General features: G+C 44.1%; 1 protein-coding gene across 14 annotated transcripts in view; it reads right to left on the reverse strand.

Annotated features, from left to right (window-relative positions):
- The window catches only part of fmnl2a (formin-like 2a), a 62934-nt gene that overhangs the window by 3943 nt on the left and 42150 nt on the right, over nt 1–16841 (reverse strand). For 9 of the 14 annotated variants that reach the window (XM_061723635.1, XM_061723632.1, XM_061723628.1 and 6 more), the window contains 19 exons: nt 15695–15771; nt 14972–15065; nt 13779–13853; nt 12837–12947; nt 12489–12638; nt 11440–11541; nt 11022–11322; nt 10745–10927; nt 8917–8937; nt 7781–7905; nt 6634–6836; nt 6224–6458; nt 6065–6133; nt 5897–5977; nt 5677–5806; nt 5403–5566; nt 3671–3772; nt 3505–3600; nt 2974–3094 (listed from right to left, as the gene is read on the reverse strand). In XM_061723635.1, coding sequence (XP_061579619.1) covers nt 2974–3094; nt 3505–3600; nt 3671–3772; nt 5403–5566; nt 5677–5806; nt 5897–5977; nt 6065–6133; nt 6224–6458; nt 6634–6836; nt 7781–7905; nt 8917–8937; nt 10745–10927; nt 11022–11322; nt 11440–11541; nt 12489–12638; nt 12837–12947; nt 13779–13853; nt 14972–15065; nt 15695–15771 — 2440 coding nt within the window. The remainder of the gene's footprint in view (nt 1–2973; nt 3095–3504; nt 3601–3670; nt 3773–5402; nt 5567–5676; nt 5807–5896; nt 5978–6064; nt 6134–6223; nt 6459–6633; nt 6837–7780; nt 7906–8916; nt 8938–10744; nt 10928–11021; nt 11323–11439; nt 11542–12488; nt 12639–12836; nt 12948–13778; nt 13854–14971; nt 15066–15694; nt 15772–16841) is intronic. The other 5 variants (XM_061723637.1, XM_061723631.1, XM_061723640.1 and 2 more) reach the window with 1 other exon arrangement.

Here is a 16841-nt window from a genome sequence, read left to right on the forward strand (position 1 = left end):
TAAAAATTTCTTTTTTTTTTAAAACAATATGTTTTATATTTCATAAACACAGTAATCCCTCGCTATAACGCGGTTCCCCTTTCACGGTCTCGCTGCTTCAGGGATTTGCATTGTGTTCTGCATTCTGATTGGGTAAACGGTCTCCCCACTCATTCACTTCCTGTGTCAATAATGTTACGGTTTAATATTAGTGGTGGGGGGAAAAAAATCGATATTGCAATATATTGTTGCGCTCTCTGTCACAATAATCGATAAATCAAATATCGATATTTTATTACAACAAACATAATGGATTTACGCTGTTGTCCCTGCACTATTGTTCATGCACTTTGTCCATTTCAATGTCAATTTGTCCAGCTGTACAGTGTTTACATTTACAAGCCTAGGAGGCAGTGAGGTACTATGCAAAATTAAGTAGGTTACTGACTTTTCAGTATTAGAAACAAAGCAGCGCACTGTCCTGGTTTATATAAAACATGTTATTAATATTCATGCACTTTAATTTGTCCAGCTATAGTGTTTACATTTACAAGCCTAGCAGGCAGTGAGGCAAATATACAAATGCCCTTTCTTTGTACATTGTATGAAGTTTTGGCATTGAATAAATGCATAACTACAGACGTTTTCCTTTTTATGGGTATTTTTTCTTTTTCAGTCACATAGATCGTGATATATCAATGATGACATTTCTTACAATATATCGCATATCGTAGATATCGTGTATCGTGATATTATTGTTATCGTGCGCCACATATCCCACAGTATTGAATCGTGAGTTACCCGTATCGTCCCACCCCTATTTAATACGTACATGTACGTAAAACAGCTTGCCGAATTTAAGTTTGTGAATTTTCTCCAAAACCCATAATGTTGACAAAATATTCTGCATTTGAACCCTTGTATAATAATTGTAAAAAAAATAAATAAAGGTTACTACTTCAGAGATTTCACCTATCATAGGTTCTTTTTGAAAAACGAGGGATTACTGCAGGTCAAAAGGTGAACAAGTGAAGGTTCTGTATAACAACTGCAGAGTCTGGTTTGGCATCATCTTGCAGAAATAAGCAAGATCTTCCAGACGAGGGGTAGTCTAGTGGTAACAAAGGTGGGCTTGGGTTTTGGTTGCCTAGAATGGCAACCAAAACCACTTTGGGCCCCTGAGCAAGGCCCTAATTGCTCCCGTGGTGCCAGAACAATGGCAGCCCTCTGCTACTAGTCTGACTAGTGGTGGGTTAAAAGCAGAGGACACATTTCGGTGTGTTTCCATGTATACTGACAAATAAAAGGTTATTATTATTTATTATACGCTGCTCAAAAACATGAACATAGTGTTCACACATTGTTGATACCTCTACAGGTGTTGATTAGCGTGCACAACAACACAGGTAGGAACTCTGAAACTACACGGATCCACAGTCTATTTTCATCCACCAGGAAAGGTTGGTGCGTTTTCTAGCTCTCGTCTGTGCATGGTTCCTTGTTTCTTTGTTTTTTCTGTTCCATTTTTCGGTGAATCAATTATGATCTGTGTCCCCTAACGGGGGGGTTTCCGGAAACGTCCCCCCCAACTGGTGCGGTTCATTTCAGCTCCGCCTGTTTTAATGGAGTAACACCTCGGGGCCGAAGATCACAGACGTTCAATATTGGTTTTTCAGCTTTGTCCCATTTCTGCACACACGTCTCTGTAGTCTGTCCCTAGCTGTTTCTACGCACTGCAGACGTGGGAATTTGCTGAGTCATTGGTAAGTTTATGTTGAGAACTAATATTCATAAACTGGTGAACCGTTTGTACACATTGACGAGTCCGGGATGCTCTTCTCACACATTTCTGGACACGTTTTACCCCCATAAAATCAAAGCAAACATATTATTCAAAAACAAATCACTCACTCCCATATTTTATATATCTTCTTTCCTTCTTTCATAATCATTGACTTTTTTTTTTAATGTACCAGCAACTCTTTAATTTTGATTATTACATTAAATCTGTGACCATGGTACTGCTTTTACTCAGATATTAATGAGTACTTTGCATTTTATCATTTGATTTGCTGATTGTTTTCGTCAGACAAGAATATTTGAGATTTTTTAAATACCTGACATGTCTCGGCGATTACTTCCGACTTCATCAGTCACCAAAGTAATCGCCAAAACATGTTAGGTATTTAAAAAACCTCAAATATTGTTGTCTGACGAAAACAATCAGCAAATTAAATGGTAAAGCCATGGACAAAATTAACTTTATTAAATCATCTTTGCATTTTACCGTTACAACTGCTTGAGTATGAACCTACAGCGAATACAGTTAGCACATTTCTAATACACATTTAAAGCATTTTAGGTTTTGCATGTAAAAAGTGTCCCTTTCTAGCGCACCGCTGCCCAGAGGAGCTTTCTCCTCCTCATTTAAGAGGTGAATGCACTGCTTTTTGGACGGATTAACACTGATGACAGTCATATCCCAGCGCCGCCTAAGTACAAGTGTTACAAAGCAGAGACAGAGCAGATAAGATGAGCAATGATCGGAGACATTTGCACCGGCGCATGTTTGCAATCATCAGGTAAAAACTTTGGCTCTCAGAGCTGAATTTGGAAATAAAAAATAAGCCAAAGTCAAAGTTAGTTGGTTTAGATTCCTGTTGTTAAAAGGTCAAAGAGAACCTACATGCAAAGAGTGTGTGTGTGTGTGTGTGTGTGTGTGTGTGTGTGTGTGTGTGTGTGTGTGTGTGTGTGTGTGTGTGTGTGTGTGTGTGTGTGTGTGTGTGTGTGTGTGTGTGTGTGTGTGTGTGTGTGTGTGTGTGTGTGTGTGTGTGTGTGTGTGTGTGTGTGTGTGTGTGTGTGTGTGTGTGTGTGTGTGTGTGTGTGTGTGTGTGTGTGTGTGTGTGTGTGTGTGTGTGTGTGTGTGTGTGTGTGTGTGTGTGTGTGTGTGTGTGTGTGTGTGTGTGTGTGTGTGTGTGTGTGTGTGTGTGTTACCCGTGATGATGTCCTCGATTGCTCCATCTTTGCCCTCATAGACGTGTCGGCTGTCTTTCACCTGTTTCTTCCTCAACTCCTGGATCAGCTCCTGCTGCTGCCGCTTGCTCTTATGAGGAGACTGACACACACACACACACACACACGCACACACACACACACACACACACATGCACGCACGCACGCACAAAAAAAAAACAAAAAACACAGCACACTGATATTATAATCGACAAATGTTTCGCCCACCTCCAATTTCCTTTAGCTCAATACGTTCCCATCCAGCTCATCCCTTTATTCGGGCATTTTAAGTGCGCGAGTTAATTGAATAATCGCTGATGCTAAGTTGATGTGATGCTGCACAGCAGGGCATCAGACTTTAAGAGCTGGATACAAGCGTGCACAGCAGGCAGTCGCCGCGCCTCTAATCCCGCCAACACAAGTCTGGAGGAAGAGGGGATGAAGTGGAGCCCACTCACCTCCCGGGAGCGCAGCACCTCAGGAAGTAGGGGGAGGATGATAGCTTGAACTTACCTTCTGGTCTTCCTGCATCATGGCTTCTTGTTCTAGCAGCTTCTCCATCAGCATCTGCTCGTGTCTCTTCTTCTGCTCGTTGTCCTCCTCCGCTTGCTGTCGAAATTACACCTTCAATCAAATGAGTTTCGGTAACGACAACGGTCAGGCTGCACGTGCAACTTACCCTGTACGCCCTAACAAACCGCACGAACACGGGGAAGAAAACAGACGGCGGTGTCGTCTTGCAGTTCTCGCCGTAGAACTTCACCGCCTCGTCGAAGGCATCCTTTTAAAAACGGGGGAGAAAAGTTTTATTGAGAAAGCTTTCAGACCGACTCAGTATTTAGTCTGACACCAGTTGTACAAGTGCTCCCACTTAAAAAGATAAGAGAGGCCTGTAATTTTCATCACATGTATATCTCAACTATGTGAGACAAAATGAAAAAATAATCCTGAAAAATCACATTGTCTGATTTTTAAAGAATGTATTTGTAAATTACAGTGGAAAATAAGTATTTGATCAATAACAAAAGTTAATCTCAATACTTTGTTATATAATATTTGTTGGCAATGACAGAGGTCAAAAGTTTTCTGTAAGTCTTCACAAGGTTTTCACACACTGTTGCTGGTATTTTGCTCATTCCTCCATGATCTCCTTTAGATCAGGGATGTTTTGGGGCTGTCGCTGGGCAACACGGACTTTCAACTCCCTCCAAAGATTTTCTATGGAGTTGAGATCTGGAGACTGGCTAGGCCACTCCAGGACCTGGAAATGTTTCTTAGGAAGCCAGTCCTTCGTTGCCCGGGCGGTGTGTTTGGGATCATTATCATGCTGAAAGACCCAGCCACGTTTCATCTTCATGCCCTGCTGATGGAAGGAGGTTTTCACTCAGAATCTAACGATACATGGCCCCATTCATTCTTTCCCTTACACAGTCGTAGCCCTTAGATCAGTCGTCCTGGTCCCTTTGCAGAAAAACCTCCTTAGATCATGATGTTTCCACCCCCATGCTTCACAGTAGGTTTGGTGTTCTTTGGATGCAACTCAGCTTTCTTTCTCCTCCAAACACGACAAGTTGTGTTTCTACCAAAAAGTTCTATTTTGGTTTCATCTGAACATATAACATTCTCCCAATCCTCTTCTGCATCATCCAAATGCTCTGTAGCAAACTTCAGACGGGCCTGGACATGTACTGGTTTAAGCAGGGGAAACGTCTGGCCCTACAGGATCTGAATCTGTGGCGGCGTAGTGTGTTACTGATGGAACCTTTGTTACTTTGGTCCCAGCTCTCTGCAGGTCATTCACTAGGTCCCCCGCGTTGTTCTGGGATTTTTACTCACCGTTCTTGTGATCATTTTTACCCCACAGGGTGAGATCTTGCGTGGAGCCCCAGATTGAGGGAGATTTTCAGTGTCTTGTATGTCTTCCATTTTCTAATAATTGCTCCCACAGTTGATTTCTTCAAACCAAGCTGCTGACCTATTTGCAGATTCAGTCTTCCCAGCCTGGAGCAGGTCTACAATTTTGTTTTTCACGTCCTTTGACAGCTCTTTGGTTTTGGCCATAGTGGAGTTTGGAGTGTGACTGTTTGAGGTTGTGGACAGGTGTCTTTTATACGGATAACCAGTTAAAACAGGTGCCATTAATACAGGTAATGAGTGGAGGACAGAGGAGCCTCTTAAAGAAGAAGTTACAGGTCTGTGAAAGCCAGAAATCTTGCTTGTTTGTAGGTGACCAAATACTTATTTTACCGAGGAATTTACCAATTAATTCAGTAAAAATTCTACAACGTGATTTCCTGGATCCTTTCCCCCCCATTCTGTCTCTCATAGTTGAAGTGTACCTATGATGAAAATTACAGGTCTTTCTCATCTTTTTAAGTGGGAGAACTTGCACAATAGGTGGCTTTCCTCACCTGTGCAATCTTGGCATCGTCCTGCAGCTTTTTCAGCTTGCTCTCGTTGTGCGTGATGAAGTCTTTGAGCATGGTGTTGTGGCCGTGCATGCTGTACTCTCGCTTGGTCAGCTCCAGGCCTCGCTGCAGCTCCTTCACATCCAGCAGGACGTTCTCCAGCGACACTGCGAACATCGAGAGCGCAGCCGCGGCTCAAAACAGTGTAGGACACAAGTGCAACGGGGTGAAGATGGGAGAGCTGGGTCTCGCCCGTGCCGGGAACTTTCACGCTCACCTGCTGCGGCTTTTTCCACGTAGTGGAGCTCGTTGTAGAAGAGGGAGACTTGTGGGTATTTCTCCCTCACCACGTTGGCGATGTAGTGCAACAGTGTTAACTTGCGGTCCGTCGATTTGGTATCGAGTAGCTGCGAGGGAAAAAAAATAAATAAAAGTACATGTGAAGAGGAAGAAAATGCTTTTCTGTGCAGCTGTAAAAGTAGGAGGAAGCAGCTTACCAGGTCTAAACTTTGCAGCTTGAATCCGTAGACAGCACCTCGTTTGCTACTGTTCATGTAGTTTCCAAGTGCCAGGATGATCTGCAGAACACGGGATCAGAAGTTAAAAGGAAAACCGTGCATGCTCTCAACAGTGGGCTCCAGTCCAAACACGAGTAGTTCAGTCACCTCTAAGATCTTTTTCAGCTTCTGTGAAGATTTGATGGACACGGATGCTGCAATGACGGCGTGAAGTTGCTGCAGGGAAGCCAGGAGAGGGACATGTCAGAGTAGTTGCTTAGAAGCTCAAAACCTGCGAAGAAGGAGCTGGAGAACTTCTTTACTCACCGGCGTGAGCATTTGCACGCTTTCGCTGAAGTTGCCGATGAAGGCCATGATGGTCATCTTCTGCATGAGCCGCTCAATCTTGCTGAACTGCATCATGAAGCGGTCCTCGTCCGTCAAGCTCTCCAGGGGCTTGCGCTCCTTCTCGAACTGCCGCAGGACTTTGATCTCGATCTCGGTGGGCTGGAAACGCATCAGGCACTCCACGAAGTCCACGGGCAGAGTCCGCAGGTCGAACCTGGAAGATGAGGAGACGCCGCGGGACTGAGGTGAAGCGTACGGGAGCAGAACATAGCTGGCTAAAGATTGACCTGACTGACTAGTTATGACAAACATTTGATGGTAAATCAGAACATTTTAAAACTATAAAAAGACCCCAAGCAGGGAAACGGTGTCCTGTTTTGAAGGCTTACAGCTGAATGGCCTTGGAGATCTCCTCGGGTGTTTTCCCAACCTTCCTCAGCGTGATGGCCAGGTTCTTTGCACGGTTGGAGTCCAGCAGGGACACCTTGTTGGGCCCCTTCTGGATGACCTTCTGCTTGCTCATGGTGAGGTCGAGCGACGGACCCTGAGCTTTAGTCTTGAACATCTCCTCAAACTCGTCAACGTTTAAGTCCTAAAAGAGGATAAAAGATTCATTATGGAAAACCTCACATGGAAATCTCAGTTAAATGATGTTAAAACTAAGATATCAAAGAATATTTTTGTTTTGAACAAAGTGAAACATGTTTTATATTATAAGACAATGCAAATGTTGTATTGCTCACTTATTTTGCCTTATTTTAGTTATTGTGTCGAAGTTTGGGGGAATACATACACAACAAATATCAAGCCTTTGTTTATTTTACAGAAGAGAGCAGTGCGGATCATACATAAAAAGGAGGCAAGAGAACACACCAATGGACTTTTTATTAATGCAGGATTAATTAAACTTAAAGATATTGTTGAGTTTATTAGTTATGTTCAAGGCAAAAAGCAGAATATTGCCTGAAAATATACAACGTTTTTTTGTGTTTAGTTCAGAAGATAAGAACCATAGGAGGAAATTTGATTTTAAACATCCGTTTGCACGAACTACTTTAAAACAAATGTGTATTTCAGTATGTGGTGTAAAATTATGGAACTCCTTAACAACTGATTTAAAGGACTGTAAAAATATTCACCAGTTCAAGAAATTGTATAAAGACCACACAATCAGACAATATGAATTTAACGGGTAAAATATCTTTTGTTGTTTTTTGTTTTTGTATTGTTGGTGAGTTAGTGTGTATGTTTTCTTATTTTTTTGTTTTGTTTTTTCATTATTTCTTTTTTTTGGTATTATATAAGTAGTGACTGTTGAACAGACGGACCGACCATCTTCATACGAATTGTTTTATTTTTTTTAAGAAAGGGGCTTGTAATATAAGGCTTTCTTCTTCTTGCCCCTTTTCGATCATGGAATGGAACATGTATGTGAACTATTTCCATGATACGGAATAAATAAAAATGAAATTAAATGAAATTATTATAAAAAAGGGCAGAAGCGAGAAGTCTTTCAGAACAGGAGAGGAGTCTCACCTCAAGAATCCTCTCGTCATCGATCTCGTTGAAGACGGTGCCGTTGATCTGGTTCGGTTTCAGGGCCACCCAGTTGAAGACGGGCATACGGAACTTTGTCTTGATGGGTTTCTTGATCTTTACAGCTGAATGGGACACGGACAAGTCAGCACACCCCTGCAAGTTACTGGGAGACTGTTCACAGACACATCTGCATGCAGGAGGGGGGCAGACATCTGGGACTGGAAGCACATGTGGATGCAACTCCCTAATCTATAAAAACACACAACTCAACCTCATTTCCAACACCTGAACACACACAAAAGTGCTTAAAACTGAAGACTCGGCTCTGGCCAGTTCAATCAATGGGGCACAGCGTGAGGATTACCTGCCCGGCCAGAGAGGACAGACTATTTATTGGGCAGATTAAAGCTATTTGTAGCCACTTGAGCCGCTCCATTGAGGCTGGCTGCCGAGGTAACGCGCCGCTTTTTTCACACAGACAAACGTGTCGGCGGAGACGCGGAGATAAGGGTATCATGGGAAAGAAACGGCATTCCAACGCTGTGCAAGTCTTATCACTTTAATCACCTGCGTGCCACGGCAGGTCACCGCGTCATTGCTTCATTCATGTGAAGACTTACAAAAAGCACACACACAAACACACATTCTCAAAACTACTGCAAGATGTGAGAACAGGGCATGCGGAAGTTTGAAAAGAGGTATTTTCATTGTTGTTGTTCCTAAAACGTCAAAGGATTCGGAATAAATCTAACTGCAACATTCAAATGTGCAAAATGCTGGCAAACTGGTGAGACGTGGAGGTTTTTACTCGGTCATTTACTAGATAATCATCTCAAAAAATGGTTTCATGGTATGCATAACAGGAAGAGGCGAGTTATTAGGCTGAACAACATTCTATCCTGGCTGAAACTTGTGCTGAGACGGCTGACATCTCCGACAGCTGATCCAGCGACATGCAGCAACCATGCACATTTCTCCTTTCCACATCTGGAGAAGTGATTACAAAACGGTTTGAATGCAAGATACGAGTCTGCTCCTGATTTCCACTGAAAATACCACTTTCCAAACTTACAGGGGGAAATGAGAGGAACAAAGAAGGGGGTAAAACATCAAATGTGACAAGCAGAACCTACAGAAAAGTTTGATGGGTCCCTCTGGTTGGCAGAGAAAAGAAACAGTTCAGAAACAAATCATTAAGAGTTTGGCAGAGTTAGTGAAAATACATGCACATAAAAAGAAAAATCACAACTGCTGAATGCGCTACTTGGAGGCTTCAGGTGTCCCGGGGCAACAAACCCACGCCTTCATCTGGGAGAGGTCGGACTGGTTTTCAGCTGCTCCCTCATCGTCATCTAACAGCACTGATCATGTGACCAGGATCACGCCTCCAGATTAAGGGATTTCATTCATCAAAGTGTGCACTCATTCCCACCATAAAGGGCTTATTGGAATAATCTACATGTCACTCAATAGCCATAATTTAGAACCCGTAATTTAGGACACGTTTAAAAAGCCAATGGGAAGAAGAATTAGGCTTAGAACTTACTGAGGAGGATGTATGGGACTCCACATTAGATACTCTCATCCTCAATTTGCTTAAGACATAAGGTAATACAGTTCAAGATTGTACATGGGCTACATTGGTCTAAATCGAGAGTGGCAAAGATAACACCTAACATTGATCCTAACTGTGACCGCTGTGGAACAGCAACAGCCACTTTATCACATTTGTTCTGGCTCTGGCCAAAATTAACAGAGTTTTTGGCAACCAGAGTTTTTGCCCTCAGAGACCAATTCAACTGGAAACAACCGATCTGGAATACAGCTGCGAAAAGTAGGTGCATTTCTGTCTGTGGCGTGAGGTTATGGAATGCATTACCGGACGAATTAAAATATAGCAAAAATGTGTTGAATTGAAAAAAAATGTATAAAGACATGATGATGGATAAGTACAGACTTGTTCCTGGGTAATGGAATGATGGCATAAAGAAAGGAAACAAAAGGATGGGTACATTGAGTGTAAGCATGTGTAGTGTACATATGTATGTGGATATGTAATGTGCTCGTATATATGTATGTATGTACATGTATGGATATGTGCGTACGTACGTATGTACGTACGTAAGTAGATAGGTATGCATGTAAATGTGCATATGTTTTTTGTTGTTGTTAGCTATTATTCATTTGTTGTATTTATTTATATTTATATGTAAGAAGGGGGGGCATTCATAAGCCGAGGCTTCAGCCCTGCCCCTTTGGTCGTGACCTAAGTGTACATGCTTGGTGGTGACCAATACATTTTTTTTCATTCATTCATTTTCATTCAACCTATATTCAAGTTCTCTTCTGACCTGCTAGGAATACCCATAGAACCTCTTGCCATAATAGCAGTATTTGGTGTAGTACCGCAGGACTTCTGCCCCACTCATCATGGCAAAAACATGATAGCCTTTGCCAGGTTACCGGCTAGAAGGCTCATATTGCTTAAATGGAAAGACAAAGCTCCTTCAACTTTCAGTCAATGGATCAGAGATCTTCTGCACCAACGGACTTTTCCAATACATTTCCAATGTATAGATATAACCCCTCTTCTTTCTTCTTATTTTTGTGTTTTTGTTTGTTTTGTTAACTTAATTTGTGTTTTGTTTGTTTGTTTAAAAAAAAAAAAATCTACATCTACTGCTGAACCTGTGATGTAATGTGGACGTGTGGTGGTGTAATGGGGTGGGGTTGTGTTGAAATGTATTGAAATGCATGTCGAATTGTATCTTGTACAGTTTAAAAAAAAAAACTAATAAAAAAAACTTTGAACCAAAAAAAAAAGTGTGCACTCATGATGGGAAAGTTTAAGCAGCTGACGGAGGAAAACGTCACATTAACTGTCTCGGTGAGACGCTGACACGTCGGGTGTCACCGGAACGATCTGCAACTAAGATTAAACAGTTTCAGTCCAAAAGTTACCTGCCAACCCGGAGTTCATGATCACAGTGGGCGTCCCGCATCCCGGCAGCGGGGGCGCCAGCGGAGGAGGAGGCGGCGGCAGATGAGCTGAGATCTCTGAGCCCAGTCCAGGCGGTGGGGGTGGAGGGGGAGGCGGAGGTGGAGGGGGAGCGGCCGCTGGAACGGACGACGGCCCATTTGGTACTGGAAGAGAGGAGACGATGGGAGGCTGCTGTAATAAAGCGTGATTTGGGATTCTCCTCTAGCTCTTCCAGCGAATGTCGCCGCGGTAACCTACATGTGCCGTTCATCGGTAGTGGAGGTGGTGGAGGCGGTGGAGGCGGAGCCGGAGCGCCTCCTGCAACTCCCACGTGGTTCAGACCGACGGTCACCCCTTTCCCCCCCGTCTCCGACCCGGCGGGCACCGACGGCAGGATGGCGATGTCGCCGTCGCCCTTCTTGTGGATCTTGATGGTGCCCTGCTTCTCCAGCTCGTGGATTTTCTTCTCCAGGTTGCTCTGGCGCTGGATGGCCTCGTCCTTCTCCTTCAGCATCTGCCGCAGCGAGTGAACCTGCGAGCTGGTGTCTTTGTAGACTTCCTGTGCGCAGGAGGACAAGACAACAGATATCTTTTAGGTAGAAAAACTTGAGAAACTTCATAAATATCAGTTAAGAAGTTAAAGGATAGATGGCAGTGTGCGGAGGGCGAGTCTGACCCTGATGGATTCAAGCTCCTTGTTCCGGTGCATCAGCTGCTTCTCCAGCTCCACAATCTTGGACATGGCTTCATTCTCCATGTCCTGCAGCTTCTCCGTCATCTATGGGACGGAGATGCAGGAGGAAAAGGTCACACAGTGATGTGAACTTGTTGCAATGACAACATCCAACTCAATATGTCAACGAGATCCAGGAGGACAGCAACAGGAAACATTTAACGGATTCACGGTTCTGTTTTAATAGATAAGAAGTGTTCGTCTGTGTTATTTATGGCACTTTTCCACTAGTACCTACTCAGCCCGGCTCGCCTCAACTCCACTCCACTCGGTTTGGCGCTTTCCCACTAGGGGTCTAACCGTGTCGCGTAGATACTTTTTCTGTAACTACTCTGCCGAGGTTCTAAGCTGCTGAGTCAGCTGCATCTGACATCATCACACTACAGGCCACCGATTGGTCGGGGGGTTGGAGTCAGACGTCTGAGTCAGGATGTGACATCAGCGAAAGAGCGACTCTGACCGCCGCTACGTGATCCAACTCGAGGTGCAGATGTTCATAAACCTGGTGGCTGAGGAGAGAATTAAAAAGGGATCTAGACGGGCGATAAGGAAAGACCAGATCTACCTGGAGCTCTGTCACTTCATAGCTGCTCAGGGCTATCAACAGACTTTTCAGCAGCGCCGAGACGAACAAAAAAAATTAAAAAGCATCGCCGGTTGAAGCTTCTCTAACTCTCATTTTTTAACTTGATATCAAACACAAGTCACAGACCCAGCTGCACATTTATCATTTCCTCCATGTTCTACATCTTTAGTGTTGTTGTCTTCTCTGTTTAGATCACACAATCAAATACGTCACAGCACTTCACTCCTACTTCTGCTCCAGGTGCAGGATTGTTATGGAAAAGAAACTAGGCGAGTTGAGTCGAGCCGAGTAGGTACTAGTGGAAAAGTGCCATAAATGTCTGAGATCTCAACAGCGCCCCAAAACAGGCTGATCCTCCAACATCAACTTCCTGCAAAGAGGTGAAACGAGAGTTGAGGGCTCTCACATGTGACATGTTCTCCTCCAGCTCCTCCACGCGCTCCAGGGCGGCGTTTTTGGTCTCTGCATCCTCCAGCAGGGCTCCCACGTCAAACACGTTGTCCAGGTAGGCCTGGATCTGGACCTGCAGCTTGTCGCTTTCTGTGTGCTTTAGTTTCTGGGAAACACACACACACACACACGAACAGTCAGGGAGGAGGAGTGCTTTATTTATACGACATGGAGACTAAGGTCTACGGGGGTGAAGATTTCTCTGATGTCATGGAAAAGCCACTTCGGAGAGGCTGCAACAACAACGTCAGCTGAAGTGAGGTCTTCCTGTTGATTTTCGGGACGCTTTTGGGCAACAACTCACGTCTAAGTAGTCGTCCAAACACAGCTTGGTGAAGTCGTACTGCAGGTGCACCCTGAAGTTCATGTCCTCCACGGAGTGCACCACGATGTTGATGAACTGCATGCAGGCCACCTGGAGGACAAGGAGAGACGACACGGTTAATAAAACGGGCACGGCAAATACTGTTGGCCTTCTACAAGGTTTTAGGATATTTGTATATTCAGCTTTTTAGAGGCCTTAAGGATCACTTAAGTTGAAATTGCATCTCTTCATTAACGAGGGGCAGAGCTGCTCATCTGTGATCAAAATAATTTAGAAATGAACAGAAATCAATCAGCCCGGTGGTACTGGCCGCCTCTAGGAGTTTGCATCGGCCGATTAATCTCCCTGGGGCGTCCATGACCATGCACGCTTCTCCAAACCGACAAAGCTTTAATGAAGTTCCTGCGAAAGCAGCTCTGTTGTCTCCACGTGACTTGGCAACGTGACCGACTGTTTGCCTTAGTGCTTCTTGGGAAGGCTCTCCAAACACACCATCTGCTGGTTTCAGCGTCTCAGAGTGGTCATGCACAGATATGGCGGTCTGTTAAAGCCCCCCCACAGGTCCGTATGGGAGTCCATCTCAGAAGTGAAACGAACGTTTATCTGCTCAGTTTGTTTACATTTTTTCGTCAGACTGCCTGCAGTCCAGTTTGAAATGTTTGTACGTGCGAGCACCTGGTGCCACATGTGGGTCGTGTTTTCATTTCACCGCACCTGTTTCTTTTGTTGTTGCCTTTGCAGTCGTGTAAACCCGGCGATCGCAGGTCACACTGCTTTTCTCAACAACTCCCGACGGTATGTGAATCATTTACAACAGACACCAAGTCTGGAGCTCAGAGAGCCTCACAAGCTCCCTGCGGTCCGGCCGGTGATGGAGTTTCCAAGGAATATCAGTGTGTGTGTTTGTGTGTGTGGACTTACCATGAAGTCAATGTTGTTGTCCTCATTCTTGAAGTACTCCATTAGCTTCTCAAAGCGCTGCTCCTCCACACAAACCTGCAAAACCAACCACATATTTACCGTTAAAGAGAAGGTTTGGCCTCGCTCTGGTCCTCAGGATGAGCACCAACCAGAAACTGAGGGGAAATATTCTCAAATTGAAGCTTTTGTTTCTTTTCTCTGGGATGCCAGAAAAAAGTGATGATAACAATGATAATTTACATGTAAACTACTGCTTCTGTCTCATTTAATAGAGACATAATCCAAAAACACCCTTCTAAAACTTGCAGGTTTTCTTTTTTCTCTCTTCTTCCATCACTTGACTTTGGGAGTCAGAAAGATTAAAAAAACAAAAAAGAGGGGAGAAGGCAACGCTCTGCAGTTCAGACGGGTCATTGGGAGGGCAACCAGACTGTAATAAAGTATTTAGAAGGAAGAGGAGGTGTGGTTTTCCAAAAACCTCCAGCTCCTGCCTGCAGCCCCTTTCCCTCACCGACGCATCACACTCGGATGGATAAAACTAATAACATTAGGGAGGAAAATAAATAAACAACATCTGCCTCCACTACTGTAAAAAAAGCTATCCTCCTACCGTTTCATCTATCAGAAGCGATCCTCAGCTTTTATCTCATTAGACAAGCCGCTCTCTCCCAAAGCCGTATTCTCCCACTAATGCTGCTGTCGCTGAGAGCTACAGCTCAATATTTCATTCAGCGCTGTAAATATTACATTAACTGCAGTTGGGCCCGTGTTTGTGAGTCGCGAGCAACAAAATGGGGCCACTGTTAGCGCCCACTCCATCATAAAACTTCCCCAATCCGCTCCGCAACAACCACAAGACTGCTTCCAGAGAAACGAGGGGTCAGGACAGACTATCAGTTACACGTGTGGCCTTTTTCTTCCTTTAAAGCTTTGATGCATCGGCCAAAACCCGTTAACAGGAACTCAACCGCTCTCTCGCACGGCTTCACGGGTCCGTCCTGCGTTATGCAGGGAAACTGGTGTCTAATCTGTTGACGGACGGCTAATTTCTAGACGGCAATCCCTTTGAAGCTGATGAAGACTGGGCATTCCTGCGGGGCTGAGTCACCGGGCTCCAAGCTGCATGGCTGAAATGTAAAGACATTTTTGGTTTCCTGATGACCCCGGTCTGGCTCTCGCCGCGCAGATCGTACCTCTTTAAAGTTGTCGAACGCAGAAAGAATAATTTCATGGCCTCCTCTCACGAGACAAACTGCCGCCAGGAGCTCCAAAACCAGAGCTTTGGTTCTGTGAAACAGGGAGAAAGTAATAGGAGGAATGGTTAGTAAATGACAAGTGCAGCAGCAAGCCAGTATTTAAGCAGGGTCATTTCAGTCCGCTAGTGTACAGCAGATCTGCACGGCAATCATGTTTATTTTAGTTAATGGTTTCATAAGTTAAGTATACTTTATACCCATTTCATAAACAGCTTTGACTACAAATCCACCAGAATATGAGCTGTAGTTGGTTACTGGAGGAATAAATGTAGTACTTCGTTGTGAGAGTGCGTTTCAGAGCTCGTCCCACTTCCACTTCCTTCACACACTATTTCTGTCTGGAAGAGACTAAATGTGACAGGCGAGGCAAAGTGGTCCTCCTTCCGCTTTTCAGGGCACGTTTCAACCCTCGGGCATGAAGTGAAAAACACAATGAGGCACACGCAAACACACGCGGCCGGGTTTCGTGGAGCAGCTGCAGGGGGCGTCGCGGCGAGAGCCGTGCCTTGACCCGTCTGTCGGGACGAGTGTCTGCTTAAACAACGGAGACACTCGCTCTGATCCGACTGCAGGTGCACGTCTCACGCTCGTGCTCCTCCCTTCACGGGGATCAGACGGTCAAATGTGTGAATTTCTTTTTTAAATGTGGTTCAAACTCACCTGGGGTTTTTATTGTTGAGACTTAGTGCAATTTCATTCACAGCGTGCGGGTGTGACATCACCATGTTGAAGCCGTACTGGAAGAGGAAAGGGGGGGAGAGGGAGGGTACGGAGATAAATAAGACAATTAACGGAAAGAAGGAGCCACCGATTGAGTGAGAGGGTGTTCCTCTACACGAGGAATGAAACAGGCAGGCCCATCAGCCGAGGAAATTGAATTGACCCTTTGTCAGCCTTCTGATTGGTCCCTGACTGACCAATCAGAAAAATCATCCTCCGTTGCTACATCTTAGGGCTGGGCGATATGGACCAAAAGTCATATCTCGATATTTTCTAGCTGAATGGCGATACTCGATATATATCGATATTTTTTCTGTGCCATAATTGGGGTTTCCCCCAAAGCATTATAGCATAGCATCTCTGTTAGCTTCATTTTTTTCTGAGGCAAACCCTTAAAAAAACAGTCAGTTTTAATACAAAGCCTTGTGCCAAATGTCACACAGGTACCTTTATTAACAGAGGTCTGCACAATATCAAAATGTATAAAACAAATGAAATAAAAATAAACTGCCTGCATATATAGAATAAAAATGCTTCTTGAATAAAATAAAACAAATATCCCTTTCCTGCATAACAATTAAATTAAAATACACTGTGCAATTAATACAATGTAGACAGTAACAGGCAGACTTTTCCACTGAGGTTGACAGTTGCAAATAACAAAACATTTGTGCAAATCTCAAATAAAACATTCAAGTCAATTTGTCACAAAATAAGCTATATCAAAATCCTAAAAAAAAAAAAGCTATATCGATATAAACGATATTGTCTCGTACCATATCGCGTTTGAAAATATATCGATATATATTAAAATCTCGATATATCGCCCAGCCCTACTACATCTGGGACAAAACAGCCGTCTCTCTGGTTCACATCAGTGGGAAAAGCGTAGTTATTACTTGCCTTGTATCAAAATTTAAATCCTGGGATTATTTTTTTTTAAACTTTGTATTAGTAAAAGGATTCTTTGGAACACACTGCACACAGTGTAGTGAGGGTGCAGTATATTTTTATCCCCAAACTGGCAGAAATCCGATCCGTTCTACCAAAACAAAGTCGCCTCGGCGGCAGGCTACAACATATAGCT

This window comes from Cololabis saira, chromosome 6 (assembly GCF_033807715.1).
Source record: "Cololabis saira isolate AMF1-May2022 chromosome 6, fColSai1.1, whole genome shotgun sequence".
Taxonomy (NCBI): domain Eukaryota; kingdom Metazoa; phylum Chordata; class Actinopteri; order Beloniformes; family Belonidae; genus Cololabis; species Cololabis saira.